This window comes from Lathamus discolor, chromosome 5, assembly GCF_037157495.1.
Source record: "Lathamus discolor isolate bLatDis1 chromosome 5, bLatDis1.hap1, whole genome shotgun sequence".
Lineage (NCBI taxonomy): Eukaryota > Metazoa > Chordata > Aves > Psittaciformes > Psittacidae > Lathamus > Lathamus discolor.
This window is the reverse complement of record NC_088888.1, coordinates 107,186,194-107,204,795: the sequence shown is the minus strand read 5'-3', so window position 1 is coordinate 107,204,795 and position 18,602 is coordinate 107,186,194. Positions and strand designations below refer to the sequence as shown.

General features: G+C 40.9%; 2 protein-coding genes across 5 annotated transcripts in view; one reads left to right on the top strand and one right to left on the bottom strand.

The window, feature by feature from the left end:
- RHAG (Rh associated glycoprotein) overlaps positions 1–3,774 on the top strand; it is a 30,251-nt gene extending 26,477 nt beyond the window's left edge. For both annotated transcript variants that reach the window (XM_065681828.1, XM_065681829.1), the window contains one exon: positions 713–3,774. In XM_065681828.1, the coding sequence (XP_065537900.1) occupies positions 713–790 (78 nt within the window). In that variant the 3' untranslated portion in view covers positions 791–3,774. The remainder of the gene's footprint in view (positions 1–712) is intronic.
- Positions 3,775–11,099: 7,325 nt separating this feature from the next.
- On the bottom strand, positions 11,100–18,595 carry CENPQ (centromere protein Q). Of its 3 annotated transcripts, none has more exons than XM_065681826.1 (9): positions 18,485–18,595; positions 17,185–17,311; positions 16,406–16,463; positions 15,404–15,518; positions 15,102–15,170; positions 13,758–13,887; positions 13,363–13,482; positions 13,122–13,199; positions 11,100–12,701 (listed from the first exon to the last, which is right to left on the bottom strand). In XM_065681826.1, the coding sequence occupies exons 2-9, from the start codon at positions 17,305–17,307 to the stop codon at positions 12,573–12,575; spliced, it is 822 nt and encodes a 273-aa protein (XP_065537898.1). In that variant the 5' UTR covers positions 17,308–17,311; positions 18,485–18,595; the 3' UTR covers positions 11,100–12,572. The 3 variants fall into 3 exon arrangements, with proteins under 3 accessions (XP_065537898.1, XP_065537897.1, XP_065537899.1); XM_065681825.1 differs by having other exon boundaries at positions 18,497–18,595; XM_065681827.1 differs by having other exon boundaries at positions 16,406–16,460; positions 18,497–18,595.
- Positions 18,596–18,602: the final 7 nt, after the last annotated feature.

Here is an 18,602-nt window from a genome sequence, read left to right as displayed (position 1 = left end):
TTATGCCAGGACAAACTCTGGAAGAAATACATGATATACATTCCCTTTAAATTATATATTGTGAAACAGAGGTATATTTTGTTAGTTTTTTCATTAATTAAACTCCACTATGAACCAGCCACTCTATCTGGCTTTTGGTCAGAGAGAGTTTGCAGTCTAAGGGGAAGTTGTGAGCCAAAAGTTCAGCTGTAGCAATGACAATCAGAAAAAAACCAATTATTAATAACAGCTCTGCAAGTCATTCTCCATTTGACTTTGGGAAAGTCAAAGCACTGTTTTTTTTTGGCAAAACCTGAAATAGGCTGTCATATGTAATTAATAAAAATGTTAGGAATATTAAAGTTCTTAAATGTGCTCAGAAATATTCTAAGTGAGATTTATCAGGCAATGGGAAGAGACATTGATAGCATACAACTTTATTTTACATTTCATTAGAGATGGTCACCTTATTCCTCTAGAGCTCTTTGAAAATTGTAGATATTAATTTTGAACTCTCATAGCTAACATCAGTGTTAAGGGATTCTTCTACCAAGAAAATCCTTATTTCATCCCTCAGAATTCAGAACTGGTGGTTCTTGTCAGGCTGCATCAATGTTAATAAACAGAAGCATAATCTATACAAATACAGTGGTATTCTTGGTGCACTTTGGTCTCCTTATATGGCAAAAGTCTATATCTCATCAACTGAACTCTTCTCTGATTTTCATGGCAGGTTCCAGAAGAGAAAAAATCACATGAAATTCACTCCAACAACTATGATGAGCACAGCAGATTTGAAGCTACCATGTAGAAAAAGTATTAATCTGTAATATTTGCCCTAATGATGCTCTTTCAGGTTTCTAATGCTAAAAAACAACTTACAAGTATTGTCCTAACCACACTAGGTTTTCAACAAGGAGCTGTAGGTAGCTATAATTTTTAAATATAAAACAAGCTTGATTGCAGAATACATAGTTATTATACCAAACTCAGATGAATTAATGAGATCCTTCCAATATATTTGTTCATCAGAAAAACCCACCACAAACTGCTCTACAAAATTACCTATATTTTACTTTTGTCACCACTGAATCAATATAGCCATTGAAACGACTTTTGTGTTTCAAGCCTACCACAGGATACCATACATAACTGCAATATTTCTGAGTTACAGTCGCATATGTGACTGCATAGGAACTGCTTAAGTGTAATCAAGAAGATACAGATTGATATTACTTATTTAGAATCTAATAAGCTTTTCACCAGAGCATCCCAGATTAACTTCTTCAGAAAGTGTGTTGTCCTGGTTTTGAACGGGGGAGAAAATGCTCTGTATTTCAAAGACTGGTTATGACAAGAAAGAAAATGTTGAAATAATTTCCATGCCAAAGCACAGAAGGTAGTGATTACTAAGATTATTTGTTACTATGTTTATTGAAAGAGAGAAGAAAGTGAAATGGTGAAAAAAAATTGAATCTTGGCATAGACTTATTTAGATTGTTTCAAGACACAATAGGGGAATTGAGTAGGGATACAAAAAGAAAAGGTAACAACATAATACTTCTTATTTTGTCCAACATTAATAAGTGGATTGTAGTACTGTTAATGTCAAAAGACACAAGCTGAACTAAATGCTAGCTCCAAGAAAAAACATGAGTTCTTAGGAACTGATCAGAAAGCAACTGTATTCAACCTACAGAAGACTCAGTGGAGAACTTCTGTGTGGTGAGTCACTACTTTTGAAGTCACTGCCTCCTAAAACAAGAAAAAGCAGAAAGAAGAAAAGTGAAGCTAAATTAAGGTAAATTAACTCCACCCTAGGAGTAATGATAATGGCTGCTCAATTAAGAGAGACAAAAAACTGAGATATCTGAAGGAGCTCAGAGTTGCCTGTAGTTGGGACCAGAGCTACACATCTATGCCTACCTACCTGTGGTAATCCGCTGAGAGGAAATGGATGGGAGATGGAAATCTAACAGAAGGATCACAGTGCCTCTAGGCTTTAATCAGACCCAGAAACAGACACTGTTGATTCAGAAGGACAAGCTGCAGAAGATGAACTTTCAAGACTGTTTTATATTACCAACTTATTTCAAGTCTTATTTAACAGATCAAAGAGGGAAAGAAGCTCCTCTCTTAACAGATATTTTAATTTCTGCTGATGCATTTTTCCTTTAAACACTTTAGAAATTCTATGAGTCTATGATCCATATGTGTTTGCTTTCCTCCTGTGTTTTCCACTCTGCTATGATGGAGAGATGCTGATCAGGCACAAACCAAAATTCATTCATTTTCTACAAGCCTTAGAAAAGTGCCTCAGCTAAGGACAGATGAATCCAGGCCTTATAGTTAGACCACCCTTCATGAAGTTTGGACATCTTGTTTCAGACTGTTTGTCACCCTGAACAGACTCTCTCTATGCAACAGACGGTGTACAAAGATGTGTCATCAGGAAATTAAATACAGAGTTGCTGGCTTTAAACATTATTTTCTTTTTAATATGACTGTGTCCTTGAATTGTATGGCTTGTTTCTTCTAAGGTTCTTTACCCTAATTTCTCGCCTCCATACTTCAGATGCTAGCGGCATTTGGTTCTCTGTCTAAGGGTATTTTCTTTGGTTGGTTATTTCTAAATTAATCAAAGCTTTGAATGCCCTGACTCCATAGAGCTTCTTTTGTACACAGCTTCTGTGTAATATGTTACTGGACACTAAGGAGAGGTGTCCAGCCTTACAGCTTAAAATGTTTTGCTAAAAACTATTTTGCTCATCAATGAGGGAGCCACACACTGGCAGAAAACAAAAACAAGGAGTTAAACTAGACACAAGGTGGAGGATAAGCGTTGAGGATGGGGTTGAAACCAGAAGTTAAAATACAACTACTCTAAATTTGAGATTCACGATGACTAGCATTTCTTTTTGTTCTCATAAACATTGACAATGTTTTACTCTCTCCCAATAACACTTTTTTTGAGTTATCTTTGGTCTCAGTGTGACTTCTTTTTACATAAAAAAGCTTATATAGAATCATACAATCATAAAATTGTTAGGGTTGGAAAGAACTTTTACATCATCTAGTTCAAATACCCTGATATAAGCTGTTGGGTTTTTTTAAAGTGAGTAAAAATTCATTCATTTATTAAACTGTGCACAAAAATATCTGGGGGGGGGGAATAGTTAAATGGCAGCAGCTGTATGAAACTTTCAACTTGAAATTAAATTCCACCATCAGGATTCTGAAAGCTCTTTCTTAGGTTTCTGCCATTCTCAGAAGAAACCTTAGAAGATTGTTCATACTTCTCAAATTAGAAGCATTTTGGAGATTAGGTCAGCCAAACTTTAAAACATATTTTCTGTTTCCAGTCCTAACCAGAAAAGAGGTACCTTTCTTTGTAAGAGTCAAACTGACTGAAGCCACTGCGATTGGTGGTTTTCTAAGTGAAAACTTCAAAATCTTTTTATAAGATATTAAGTACAGATGGATTAAATTTTAATTAAATAAAACAAGTAAGTTGGACTTAAAGAAATAAAAAGTTTTATCAGTATTATATCAGCTTTTTAGCAATTATTTCTTATTTAAACTAACCAAATGTCAACACCGGTGGGTGAGCAAAACTTTGAAGACTGTCTTACAGATATGCAGTACTACCTCTTTCAGAATAATATTTTTTGTACTTCATTCCTGAAAGACAAATTTATTTTAAGGCCATTTACTGAACATTTGTCTACAAAATTTAACATTTGTATTCAAATCTGTTGCTAATTAGATGCATAAATTAAATGATTAGTTAATCAATTGTATTTGTCTGTTATTCCTTGGGGACGTACTGTCTTTTTTCACTCTCACTGGGATCAAGCTCTTAACAAAGTACATGTGATGAGGCTCTTGCAGAGTTCACCTCTCACCCTCCCTTAGGAGTTTCCATCTCAGACCTGGACCTCTTCACCATTGTGTTTTCCATCCAACCAAAGCCCTACAAGGTTACACTATACTACCTTCCCAGAGTTTTTATTGGATTCATTTCTGATTCAGAAACAAAAAATGCATACATTTAGTACAAAATACAGTAACAGTCCACTGACATATGTGCCCCTACACCTATGCAAACTCTCATCAAGCAAACAAGCCAGGAATCGGTCTCTTATACTGCACAGGTCATATACCCACACAACTATACTTTGTCTTCCCTTACCTCCAAGGCAGACCTTGGTTCTTTACACATGCAGCCAAATACAGACACATACAGAGAGATACATACAAATACTAGTACAATCTACTGCAAAGAAAATGATAGATGTTGTCCTGATTCAAAACTACTATACAAACATGAACAACAGTACCAGAGGAACTAAGAACTAATTTAGTCCAGAATTGTATGCATGTTAGTGAGATCCATTGAACTCAGGACCTGGCATCTCTAACATCTTCCATAAAGAGAAAAGGGAAAGGCTGAGCCACTATCATCCTTTTCCCACTTCCTCCCAGTCTCAAAATTCAAGGCAGTGTTTGAGTTTCTGTTTCTAACTGGACTTATGCCTCCAGACATCTCTGCCAATGCACAGGACTAATTTAGACATAACCCATTAAACAGTAACCAGCAAAGGGTAAAGTAAGTGCACACAGTGGTGAAAATGCCTAGCAGAAATTCTTCAAGGATAAAACTCCATACCAACATTTCTAACATTTCTTAAAGGTGAAGCTTGTATCACTGTATGTGTAGAATCTCAGAATCATAGAATGGTTTGGGTTGGAAGGGACCTTAAAGACCATCTAGTTCAATGCTCCTTCCACCTTCCACTAGACCAGGTTGCTCAAAGCCCTGTCCAGCCTGGCACTGAACACTGCCAAGGACGGGTCAGCCACAGCTTCTCCAGGCAACCTGTGCCAGGGCCTCACCACCCTCATAGTAAAGAATTAATTCCTAAGACCTAATCTAAATCTACCCTTTTCCTGTTTAAAGCATTATCCCTTGATCTATCACTCCATGACCTTATGAAAAGCCTCTCTCCAGCTTTCTTGTCGTCCTTTTAGGCACTGAAAGCTGCTCTAATGTCTTCCTGGAGCTTTCTCTTTCCCAGGCTGAACAAGCCCAGCTCTCTCAGCCTGTCTTCATAGCACATATGCTCCAGCCCCCAGAGCACCTTAGTGGTCTCTGGACTTGCTCCAGCAGCTCCATGTCTTTCTTGTGTTGGAGGCATACTTAAGCTATATTTTGAAAACTGCTAAATCTGGACTGAAAAAATCAGACTGCCTAGCGCATAAACAGCAAGCTCAGCATTCCCCTAAGATATGGTTCACATGTATAAAGTGACCAGGCAATAAAGTATTCTCAGAACACAGGGCAGGAAGAAGCTATAGAGTATGTGGTATACCTGTACAAGGAGCCTTGATACAAAACCAATTTTACTGTGCTTTTGCTATACTGAAATGTCTCAATGAGTAATAAATACTTTCTGATACTTGCATGTAAATGCTGCCACACACCAAACTAATTTCTGCCCCTTCAGGTTTTGAAACAGAAAAAAATGTTAGCAGAAGAGGTGGCTAAAACAATAAAAAAAATTGCTAGAAAACATTTCCATCTCCGTAGCGGCAAGTTACAAGTGTTTGAGTCTGACATCTACTCTATATCTGCAAAATAGTAATTTGGGGCTGAGAGTTTTTCATGTATTCAGTGGTCTTTGACCGATTTTTTACCATGAATTCATTCAGTCACTTTCATGTTCATGTTAAGTCTTTGTATTTGCAAAACAGGCACAAAACTATTATTAATTTGTTTCTGTAGTATTTTCAGACCTCTGGCCTGTAAATTCCACCTAACATCTTTCACTTTTGTAGATGTACATCTTCCCACACCTTGGATTCCTCCTAAGGACTAACAAGACTCTTCTCCAAAACAGAGATGAATTCCATGATTATATACAAGTCACTTTTGTAGAACACCTCAAAACCCTGTACAAAAATGATCAAAGAAGCTTTCCTAGTTAAATAGCAGGAGATAACTGAATCTCTTCTCATTTATTCCAACTTTTATGGCTATATGAAAACATTTACGATTTCCTTTCAGTTCTTACAATTATGGCTACATTTCTTTAGAGAACCTATCTTTGACAAAACACATTTAACAAACCAGTAGAGCTGAATATCAGATATCTCACTCTGTTGTAGTTCCAGTCCCTTTTAATCAGCAAATATTTATCCTTACTTATGCTTGTCCCGGTTTTGGCTGAGATAGAGTTTATTTTCTTCCTAGTAGCTGGTGCACTGCTGCGTTTTTACTTTAGTATGAGAATAATGCTGATAACACACCAGTGTTTTGGTTGTTGTTAAGCAGTATTTACCCTGGTCATGGTCTTCCCAGTCTTTCATTCTCTGCCAGTGAGGAGGGGCACAAGAAGCCAGGAGGAAGCAGAGGCAGGACACCTGACCCAAACTAGCCAAATCGGTATTCCGTACCACAGAATTGCTGAGGTGAGTAGCTCGAGAGAGGACGCCTTTAACACCGGAGCTGGGGAGAGATCAGCGTCCAGGAGCCTCAGCTCAGAGCGGCCAGAGCCACCGCGGGAGCCTCAAGCCCTCGACAGAACCTGCCCAAGAGCCGGCAGCTCCGCGGACGCGAGCAGGGACTCACAGGGGGCGGAGCCAGGAGCAGCGGCACCAGCCCTGAGGGGGTAAAAACCTGCCCCAGGGAGCGCGGCGAACAGAGCGGGCCGGGGCAGTTGGCGCGGGCAGGCGAGCGGGATGGTGAGCACCCGTCGTGTGGGCAGGGCCCGGCCTGGGAGCTCTGCTCTGGCTGCCCCGGCGGTGGCAGCGTAGGCACCCAGACAGAGCCGGTGAGAGGGGAGGCTGCAGTGCAGAGCTCGGGGTGTAGAGAGTGCCTGCACTGGGCTTGTGAGGGAAAGGAGCACGACGGGCAGGGCTGTGCTCGGTGCTCCCTGGCGGAGGCCCTCCTGCAGGAGGTGGCTGAGCTGCAGAATGCTATTAGCGGGCTGCAAGATGTCAGGGTAGCTGAGAGGAAGCGGGGCTGCTTGCTCCAGCCCCATACTGTGCGGGGGCCTCAAGCTTCCCCTCCAGCTCATGAAGGAAAGAAGGAGGCCGCCAACCCGGGAAGTTGGGAATTAGTGACAAAGAAAAATAACAAAAGAAGGAGGAAAAGGACAATTAAAAGCAAGGGGCTTCCTCCTAAATCTGTTGTCCCCACACAGAACTGCTTTGCTGTCCTGCAGGAGACTAACGAGGAAACGCACTTGCACCACAAACAGCCGGATTATGCATGGGTAAAGATCTCTACTGGCGCTACAAAGAAAAAGCGGCGGGTCGTAGTAATAGGGGACTCTACTTTGAAAGGGACAGAAGCACTCATCTGTCGGCCTGACCCCGTCTCAAGGGAGGTGTGCTGCCTACCAGGGGCACGGATCAGGGATGTTACAGAGAGGCTGCCTGCTCTAGTAAGTTCCACGGACTATTACCCGCTCCTGGTGATCCATGTGGGTGCTAGGGATATAGGTAGTAGTAGACTGGGGACCATAAAGAAAGACTACAGAGCCCTGGGAGAGGTGGTTAGGGGCTCCGGTGCTCAGATAGTCTTTTTGTCAATTCTCCAGGACATGGGGGAGGACCAAGAAAAAGCTAGGATTGGCCAGGTCAATAGATGGTTAAAAGGGTGGTGTCATAGTCAGGGGTTTGGGTGTCTTGAACATAAGACTGAAGTTAGGAGGCCAGATCTACTGGGGGCTGGTGAAGCTGCTCTGGTAAAGAAGGGGAAGAGCAGTTTTGGTAGGAGGTTAGCCAGACTGGTCAAGGAGGCTTTAAACTAGAGGTGTTGGGGGAGGGGGGCATCATTCCATCCCAACACACCCAGTCAGTTGCCAACATCTATAATAAATGCTCGGTACAGGGATGTTGTCCGGGAAGCTAGGGACCAGGTTAGGAAGGCTAAGGCCCAGTTAGAATTAAACCTAGCCAGGGATGTTAAGGATAACAAGAAGGGATTCTACAGGTATGTAGCAAACAAAAAACAGACTAGGGACAAAATAGGCCCCCTGAGGAAGCTTTCGGGACAACTGGCTACACAGGATTTGGAGAACGCTGAGGTTCTGAAGACTTCTCGGTCTTCACTGGCAAAGGCTCTGACTGCACCACCCAGTTCTTAGAAGGCAGACGCAGGGACTGTGAGAATGAAGACCTTGGGCCCACTGTAGGAGAGGATCTGATTCGCGACCATCTTAAAAATCTGAACGCGCACAAGTCCATGGGACCTGATGGAATCCATCCGCGGGTCCTGAAGGAGCTGGCGAATGAAGTTCCTAAGCCACTGGCCATCATATGTGAAAAATCATGGCAGTCAGGAGAAGTTCCCAACGACTGGAAAAAGGGAAATATAACCCCCATTTTCAAGAAGGGGAAAATGGAAGACCCAGGGAATTACAGACCAGTCAGTCTCACCTCTGTGCCTGGCAAAATCTTGGAGCACATTCTCCTGGAAGGCATGCTAAGGCACATGAAGTACAACAAGGTGCTTGGTGACAGCCAGCATGGCTTCACTAAGGGGAAATCCTGCCTGACCAATTTGGTGGCCTTCTATGATGGGGCTACAGAATTGATGGATAAGGGTAAAGCAGTTGATGTCATCTACCTGGACTTGTGCAAAGCGTTTGACACTGTCTCACACGACATCCTTCTCTCTAAATTGGAGAGATATCAATTTGATGGATGGACCACTCGGTGGATAAAGAACTGGCTGGACAGCCGCACACAAAGAGTTGTGGTAAATGGCTCGATGTCCGGCTGGAGACCGGTAACAAGTGGTGTCCCTCAGGGATCGGTGTTGGGACCGGTCTTGTTTAACATCTTTGTCGCTGACATGGACAGTGGGATTGAGTGCGCCCTCAGCAAGTTTGCTGATGACACCAAGCTGTGTGGTTCAGTTGATACGCTGGAGGGAAGGGATGCCATCCAGAGGGACCTTGACACGCTTGTGAGGTGGGCTGATGCCAGCCTTATGAAGTTCAACCACGACAAGTGCAAGGTCCTACACCTGGGTCGGAGCAATCCCAGGCACAGCTACAGACTGGGCAAAGAAGAGATTCAGAGCGGCCCTGCAGAGAAGGACTTGGGGGTGCTGGTCGATGAGAAAATGAACATGAGCCGGCTTCAGTGTGCGCTCGCAGCCTAGAAAGCCAACCGTATCCTGGGCTGCATCAAAAGGAGTGTGACCAGCAGGTCCAAGCAGGTGATCCTGCCCCTCTACTCTGCTCTTGTGAGACCTCACCTGGAGTATTGTGTGCAGTTCTGGTGTCGTCAACATAAAAAGGACATGGAACTGCTGGAACAAGTCCAGAGGAGGGCCACGAGGACGATCAGGGGACTGGAGCACTACCCGTATGAAGATAGGCTGAGGAAGTTGGGGCTGTTCAGCCTGGAGAAGAGAAGGCTGCGTGGAGACCTCATAGCAGCCTTCCAGTACCTGAAGGGGGCCTATAGGGATGCTGGGGAGGGACTCTTCGTCAGGGACTGTAGTGACAGGACAAGGGGTAACGGGTTAAAACTTAAACAGGGGAAGTTTAGATTGGATATAAGGAGGAAATTCTTTACTGTGAGGGTGGTGAGGCACTGGAATGGGTTGCCCAAGGAAGTTGTGAATACTCCATCCCTGGCGATGTTTACGGCCAGACTGGGCAGAGCCTTGGGTGACATGGTTTAGTGTGAGGTGTCCCTGTCCATGGCAGGGGAGTTGGAACTAGATGATCTTGAGGTCCTTTCCAACCCTAACTTTTCTATGATTCTATGATTTTTATTTTCATGTCCAAATTTGCCCTCCTTTTGAATTCATCTAACTCTAATTTTTAGAATAAGTAGTAAACTTCTCATCTAGATCTGTTTGTTTTAGTTTCTGGATTCACAAAGTTGTTTGATGGAAAGGAAAATACTATAAGATTTTTTTTATTAGCTTTACCAGGAATAAAAACATTTTCTTTATTCTCTGCCCCTGAACTTTAAATGTTAAAAACATTTATGAAAATAGATGGAGTTTCACTGAAGGCAAGGTCTGAAAGAGGGAATCACTGTAGAAAAGTGATTAGAAGTTGGTGATTATATGTAATTTCCTAAAGTTTTCCTTTCTCGTATCAAAGTACTCAAAGCAAATCAGATGTTTGCATTTCTTGCTCCTATTAACCTCAAACAAAACACATTTATCTCAATAAATAAAGTATGCCCTCATGGCAAATAAATGGCACATTTGTAATGAACTTTCTGACTTGCTATTAAACATTGCATAAACACTATCTGCAAATTCCAGCTGTCAGAGGGCTCCCACTGCCTGACAACAGTAAAAGTAAGTTAGAATTGCCTGAGAGCCAAAACAGCCCTAGGCTGATGCTTCTTCAAGCTTCTGGCTCTCTTGTCTCCCCATAGGCAGCAGGGGAGTTGAGTGGTACTCCTGCTTCAGGCCCAGCATTCTCAGGATGCCATCCAGAGACATCAGGGCTCATCAGCCGAGTACCGGTGCAATGAACATCATTGCCTACTATGGGGTGCACAAGGGTCCCTTCCCTCACTGAGCATGATGATGGTCACCTCATTTGTATGTATTGCTTGTCCTAATTCTATTGACTGTGAAATATAGTAAGTTTCTGGAATAGAAATTGAAGAAAGAATTTTCCCCAAACCAAAGCTTTACCCATCACTGGGTATCTGCTGAGTGCAGATAGGAAGCGTCCCCCAGGGACACGTAAATCCTTATTTTCCTTCCTACTCTCCCACCATGCAGTCAATGAGCATTCGTGGTGGTGCTCTCTGTCTAAACCTCAACCCAGGTCAAAATGACATGTATTAAACCAAACTCCGCATAAAAGTGGAATAGGTGGAGAACATAAATTACTTTGTAAATTCATTCTTTTTCCTCTAGTTGCCCTTTTATCAAATATTCTTGAATCTTGTACTCCGTTTGCTCACCGTTATCAAGAGGAAAATTGCCTCTGTGTCACAGCACATCAACATATATGCAACTATACCTAAAGGCAACTTCGATATGTGTTTAAATACACAACTACTTTTACCTACTTTTACTTAAGGACAGTTCTTACCACCTCAAGTACTTTCAGACTGAGAACAAATACTCCATACATTTATTTTTTATTTTTAAGAAAAAAAGGCATTTATGTGGTTCAGGAAGTTCAGAACCCACATAGTAAATTGTTTGCAAGTAAATCACCCTTACTGAAAGCAAAGGAGTATATCTTTTGGTTAACAAAAAATAAGATAGCTGGCATGCAGTAAAATCCTGAAATACTCTGTGTTAAGTTACAACGAGCAGTGGTTATGTCAGTAAATATTCCCCTTGTCCTTCATCAAGATTCTATTATTTCTAAATATTTATATATTTTTTCATGTGATACAAAGTACGTATAAACCAAACAAGTACTTAGTCTGGCTTTCCTGACCCTACATATAGCAACTACAGAGAGGCTTTTAATCTCTCATAGGAGAATAGAGATAATTCTCTTAAGTCTCATTAGGAGTATCAGCAGCTTCTAAACAAAAGACCAAGTATTTGAGGGTTAAGTTGACATAAAGAGCACTGCTGTCTTCCGGTAGATAATTTGACTGGAAAAGGCACTTAATCTTTTAAGGGAGAAGCTCTATAATGGAAAAAATAGGGGAGAGATTAAAGTGCATGGGAAAAGAGACTTTCGACTTTATTTTCATCCTCTGAAGCCGAAGATGACCTGACAGTTAATAAAATATCAGGTGAGTACACAACTCTAAGATTAGAGCTTTGCTCTATAATGCTCTTACCTGCATTCTCAACCATCTGCATCAAAACATATATATATACACATATAAAGAAAAAAAAAAACCAACAAAAAAAAACCCACAAAAAACCATAAAACCATAAAAACCCAAAATAACAAAACCCAATTAAAAAAAAAAAAAATACCACCCACCGGTTTAGTTGATGAATATGAAAGTGTAAAAAAATCCTGTATATTTGATAGGCAATTATTCAATCCCCTACCATGGAGATTTTTTTAGTTGAAAGTGGTAAGAAAGCTGAACTGGAGATTTGCAACTGAGCATCAGATAATCATATTTTAAATCTGTGTTTCAAATTTGAAGTGGATTTAACTCCAAAACAAACGTTAGTTTGGTAACAGATACTACCTGCACTGATTTATAAATGTGATAATAAATATCCAAATATAATGGAATGTATTACTCATCCTATAAAAATACCCAAACTAAGAATTCATATTGCTCCCTTCTCCTAAGATAGTATAGAGTATCATTAGAAGTCATCACAAGTACAAAAAAAGAAACCCAACCCCAAAACCTTAATCGATCACTTATTTTACAGTTGCAGAATGCCTCTACATATTTGTATATCAATATTCACAGAAACAGAAATTCAGCAGTTACAGCTGTAAAGCCACTAGGAAGAAAATACTGTTTCCATGATCAGCATCCTGCTGCTCTACAGTAACACAGAGTGCTGGCCCAGATTATCTTCTTCAAAGGAGGCTCCATATAGAAACGAGATAATTCTATTTTTCTTCCCATTTGATATATATATATATGTATATTTCAGTCTTTCAGAGAAAGTCCACCTTCTCATAGGTCTTTTCAATGAAGGTTAACAAGTTCTTCAAGTCAGTTGACTGCTGAATAGCATTCACATCCTTTAGAAGACCTTTCTGATTTCCCATCTTCAAAATTTCTTCCTAAAAGAAAAACAAAAGACAACAAACAACAGTTTCCATCAAGTCCAATGGAAATTTCACTTTCACGCAGCCTAGCTGTACCTGAATACAGCTAAAATAAAAACGATTTAAAGACACAGAATGAGACAGTCTTCCTTCCATCAGTTACAGAGAGATATTTCACAAATCATTACAGGTTCCCTAAGACCACAGGGTTCCTAGGAAAAGACATGTGATCTTTTAAATGGCAGGGGGTTTAGGGTTTTGTTCTGTTTTTTTAAACTTAATCATATAGATCTAAATGAAAAAAGAAAGAATAAAAAACCTGCTATATTTCAGAATTTTCAGAATTGCCCCTTCTGGCAGAGGTTAAGTGATAAAAGCACACTGTTGCCTTCCTTCTCTAGCCAAGGCGTCTCTGAAAATATATTCCATGCTCACTTGCAAAGTGGGTGCCTGTAAACTGTGCCTGGGGAGTTCTGGAAGGTGGAGTGCTCCACTGACATTTTCCTGGAATACCTAAAAAGAGAAAAAGAGTAAAAAAAAAATAATTAAACCAAAACCAAACTTCAGGCACACAAGTAGGAAAATAAACTGGCTGTCGTTATCCAATTTCTGAAAACTAAACTTTCAACAGCATTGTCCTACTTTCAGCTTAAACCACAGCATCTATTGGGAATACCTTCTTGGCCTTTTTTTCATCTTCCTCTAACTGGTTCTTGAGCACCTGGATTTTGTACTGCAGTTGCTGTATATTTTCTTCCCTGCGGTCTGCTGATTGCTTAGCTTCATTTATTTCTTCCTAAGACAAAACAAACATAAAACCAGAATAAAATTTACCTTAGAGATGGTAAGTCTTTTGTGTATGAGATCCTGATAATCAGCATCATCCAAGTCACTGAAAAATCATCTAAAAAGATACCCTGCTTTGTAGTGAAAGTGAGTGATAATGATGAGCAGTGGATGACAACTCACAACACCACAGGCACAGACAGCAGTCCAACTACTAAAAAGCTACAACACAATGAGCAACAGCAGATAGGCAAGATATTTTTTTCCCTTCCTTGCTTTTCATACCTGCAGTCGTACCAAAAACTCTTCATTTGCCTTTAGCATTTGTTTCTCCGCCATCTGAAGGTTCGAGAGATTCTTCAGGTTGCCCAGCTTCTGTGGAGGCACCTTTAAAGTCCTGAAACATCTCAGCACTCTTTATTATAGAGAAAGAAGAGCATAATTTGTTTGGAATTCTTTGCAAAGCAAGAAGAAAATTACTAATGACTTCTCTGAGAAAAACTAAATTCAGTTTAGCCCAATTACTGCCAGTGAAGTGAAAGGATCCAAACAGGAAAAAAAGCTGTCTTAAATTGTTTTCCAAAATCATGTGGAATAGATGTCTAAGGGAGAAACTACGAACAAGAAATTTGACCACTCTGACTTTTGCTATTACATTGACATTGTGTGGTTTCTATCCCAATGGCCTGTACACTCCCTGACTGCAAACTGACATTAACTAATATTTTCCCAGTTCTAACCTTTCTGCTTGCAAAGTAAAACTAAGTTCTAAAAGCAGCATTTTTAACTGCTTCCAAAAAAGACCATTTTAGTAAAATCTGTAAGTGCTTTTGTGAAACATTATATCGTTTCACACCAGAAGAAGAGTTTCAGCTTGCTCTCAAAGGTCCTTCTAATTCCAAGGAAGACTTGAAGTCTGTTAGGTACACCAAATAGCCATGCATCTCAGATGAGATTGCAGAAGTTTGGCAATTCAGAAATTAAATATTACAAATTAAACATTTAAACAAAACAATTTATGAAAAACTAGCTCCTGATGTTTGAATCTTGAAGCACTGTAAGAATAAAGAAAGGAAAATATAGGATTAGGCCCTATGCTGGTAAGAGCCTAGAATACATACACGCACAGACAAAAATTCTCAGAGAGTGTACATAACTACTCCCACAATGACATAAAAAGGCTACAAGTTATGCTCCAGCACAAAATTTCAATTCACTTTGAAGTAACTTCAATAGCCATAAAATGAATTAGCATTTAAGAAAGTTTAGCTATAACTACTCCCGCCACTTTTATGAAATAATAACAAAATAAATAGCTACCTGCAAAGTTAAACCCTGTATAAAGAGTACAAAGATGATTCAAGGAGCATTTAAGAATACCTCCTCGGTTCTGTTACTCATACAGAAGTAGTTCAAGTGGATCTTTCATCTACATTTGCTTGTCCACTTCAATCAACGTACTGTTGAGCTATTTCCCCAATTGATTTTGCACCAAGTCCCCCTTCCAAGATTTCCTAAATGGAAATTTCCTAAATGCTCCCAGAAGCAATTCTGTAAACATGGTACAAAACAACTGGATAAACTAAATCCCTTCTCTCTTTTTTTTTTTTTTTAATTATAATTTCTTACCTTTCTTTCAGTAAATTGAGGTGCTCCTGAACATCACCTTTTCTCTCCCTTTGTTGGCACAAAATAGATCTGGAAAGAAAATAAAGGCAGAATTTTCATTGCAAAGCCTGTAAGTACACGGAGTACATCAGATTAGGTGAATGTAGAACTCTAGCTAACAGTTTCTAAATTCAGATATGAAGTATTATATTATACCAGACAAAATATACATAGCCACATTCCCCCAAAATGCAAAGCTTTTCCAGTTCAAGCAACATTATGGTTTTTACTTTATTCCAACCACCAGGATATCTGGCACTTACAGTATTATTGAATCCATTACAGTTTCCAGAAACTGCCTACTGTTCTCTGAGAGGGTCTTCCAAGATCCTATTTTAGCACTAGTTAGCTTCACTTTTTTTGGAAAACCTTTTTCTCCTGTTAATACAAAGGAAAAAAGGAAAAAAATATGATTTGTCAAACATGGATAGACAGCTTTGTGACTCCATTTAGATCACAGTCAAATGTGTAACAGTTAAGATTTTTCCATGTCACAAATCTATCAGGTCAGATCTATCCACATTAGGTGGTATTTCTTATTTTCAAGTCACAAGCTGTTCAAAAAGCACAAACCAGAAAAGTATCTTTATTACAGTAGTTTCATTCTAAACAGATATTTCCCAAAGTCATTGGCAATACAAGCAAGAAAACCAGGAGTGAAATAAAATAGAGTGGGTATATACATAGGACATAAAGTTGGTGTAGCAGAGGCCTCATCTCATTTGTACATCCAACACAGCACACCAGTCTTAAGACAGAGGGTTAAGAGAGAAGACAATGACCTGCGAAGAGATATTCTGGGTGCTTGTGGTGGAATTTTATAAGAGAAGAACGCTACTTGCAAACAGAAGTATATGATTAATTCATGCATATACAACACATATATAGTATAAGGCACTGGAATGGGTTGTCCAAGGAAGTTGTGAATGCTCAGTCCCTGGCGGTGTTCAAGGCCTGGTTGGACAGAGCCTTGGGTGACATGGTTTAGTGTGAGGTGTCCCTGCCTATGGCAGGGGGGTTGGAACTAGATGATCTTAAGGTCCTTTCCAACCCTAACTATTCTATGACTCTATGATTCTGTGAATACACACCAACTAAGACTGCGCTGCAAATACTGTTACCGTTCAGAAAGAAAAGTTTGAAACTTACTTCAGTGACACTTCATATATCTAGGATTTCAAAACAGCAATTTTCATTGTTTTTTTAAAACACTGAATTTGCATTAGACAAACATAAAGAAACATAAAGAAAGAATACAATCCTACCTGCAGGGGAATAGTCGCTGTCTTCCTCAGCTTTCCTTTTCACTGTCTGAGTGACCTGCTGAAGAAAAACACTTGCAGCAAATGTGGTAATTTTGAATCATCTACTACTAGCAATCCACTGTAAAAAGGCTGTGAAAGCATGTCAGTGCTTGACAGAGGTCTATTGATGCTCACCACAAAAAAGGCTTTTTGAACTGAGAAACAGTAATTCATCTCAAGCAGGTTGAGGAAAGCAATTCACTCATCCTCATTCCTCCCGTTCCAAGAATGAGATCATGAAATAAGAAATGCACAAGGTATTTGGCTATCTAACCACATCTTGAGTTCATGCCATTCGTAAGTTCAAGGGTTAAGCAAGCTCTCTCCAACAAAAAGCTGCCTATGCCAATCCTGAGACATGCAGGGAATATACTCCAGAACTGAACAAATAGAGCTAAATGATGTCCGAGTTTATCACTCTTTTCACACAGATGCTATGCAGCTCTTCAGAACTGCACAGCCAGCTTGCCCTTTTATTAATGACTGGGCAATGCTTCCCTCTACTTGTCACAGGCACAGTAGCACACAGCTAGAAATTCTAGAAACCAGGAAGCAGGTAAGGCGCTGGGTGTCAAAAGACCTGTTCGCACTGGACATTCCCTCAAGAGAACTGTGTTTAGTTAATGAAATATTCTCTAAAAATTCCAGTTCAAAAATACGTAAAAATGCCTCTTCCGTCCCTACCCCCCCTTCCCACCCCCTTTGGTTACTTTTCTAATTTGATACAAAATAACGATTACCTTTCCTTTATGACCTTGTTTTCTTCCTTCTATATCTGTTCCCTTTCTCTTGCTGGAACGCCCTGGTTGATTTTGTGATTTAACTGGCTTTTTTGCTGATCTCCCACCAGTGGGCTTCCCCATTTTACTGCAAGATACATGACATTTCCATAAAACAAATGAAGCAGGAGTAAACAAAACCTAAGTTAAAACCCACCAATTACAGTCCGTATAGTACAACCACACATTAACAAGCAAAATGAGATGGAAACACCCAGTGCTAAATGAGTCCAAACATTTGCATGTTTTCTAACCCTAAGCCTTTTAAATCTTGCATACTTGTTGAAGTGCAGGACCACTAAAAACTCATCTCCATTTGCCTTTTAGGTGAGTCTTTGTCTGTTTCACACTTTTTTCTAAACTGAACAGTCTAATTTGTTCCTAAAGGCCTCCAGCAATAGAAATTCTTTATCTTTGTAATGCAGTTTAGTACAGTCATCTTATTACCTGAACTTTTTGCCCTACCACTTAATTATAATGTTCCTTGCTGCAGTTTAAACCTACACTTTCATTTCTTACTCGCTGTAGAGATGGAGGAAGAAAGAGCCACACAGGAGAGAATAACTGTTACACCCCACTAGCTTTTTCTTTTCTAAGTACAACAACTCAGACGTATTCAGTTTTCTTTGCATCCCCCCCAGCCACTTCTCCCTTCACGCAGAGGACCACAGCTTGACAGACAACAGTCACAACGAACACCAGGTAAATGATAGAGTCACAGAATGCTTTGGGTTGGAAGGAAACTTAAAGCACACCCAGTGCCAACCCCCTGCCACGGGCAGGGACACCTTTCACTAGACCAGGTTGCTCCAAGCTCCATCCAGCCTGGCCTTGAACACTGCCAGGGATGGGGCAGCCACAGCTTCCCTGGGCATCCTGTGCCAGTGCCTCACCACCCTCACAGGCAAGAGTTTCTTCCCTCTATCTAATCTACATTTTTCCTATGTCAGTTTAAAGCCATTCCCCCCTAGCCCTATAAACAAGCCCTGCCTCTCCCCTGTCTTTAGTAACTAGAGGTTTTGTGGGACAGCGCTACCAGCATCCACTAGCCCTCAGCGCGGACTACAACTCCCGAAATGCAATACTGCCAACCACGGCAATAGGCCTCCCGAACGAAACGCATGCTGGGAGTTGTAGTCTTCACCCCCCCCCACACACACATCTGGCACCGTCCCCAATCTCCTGCCGCCCGTTGCTGCAGGACGACACCGCGGGAGCCTCCGCGGCCCCATTCACCAGGCCGCACCGCCCCGACACCCACTCGGCCGCTCACCACACCCGCGGGCCCCGCGCTGAGCCACCGAGCCGTCACCAAACCGTTCTGCCCGCGCACGGCTCCTTCCCGCCTCCCGCCTGGAGGGCGGTGCGCGAGCAGTGCT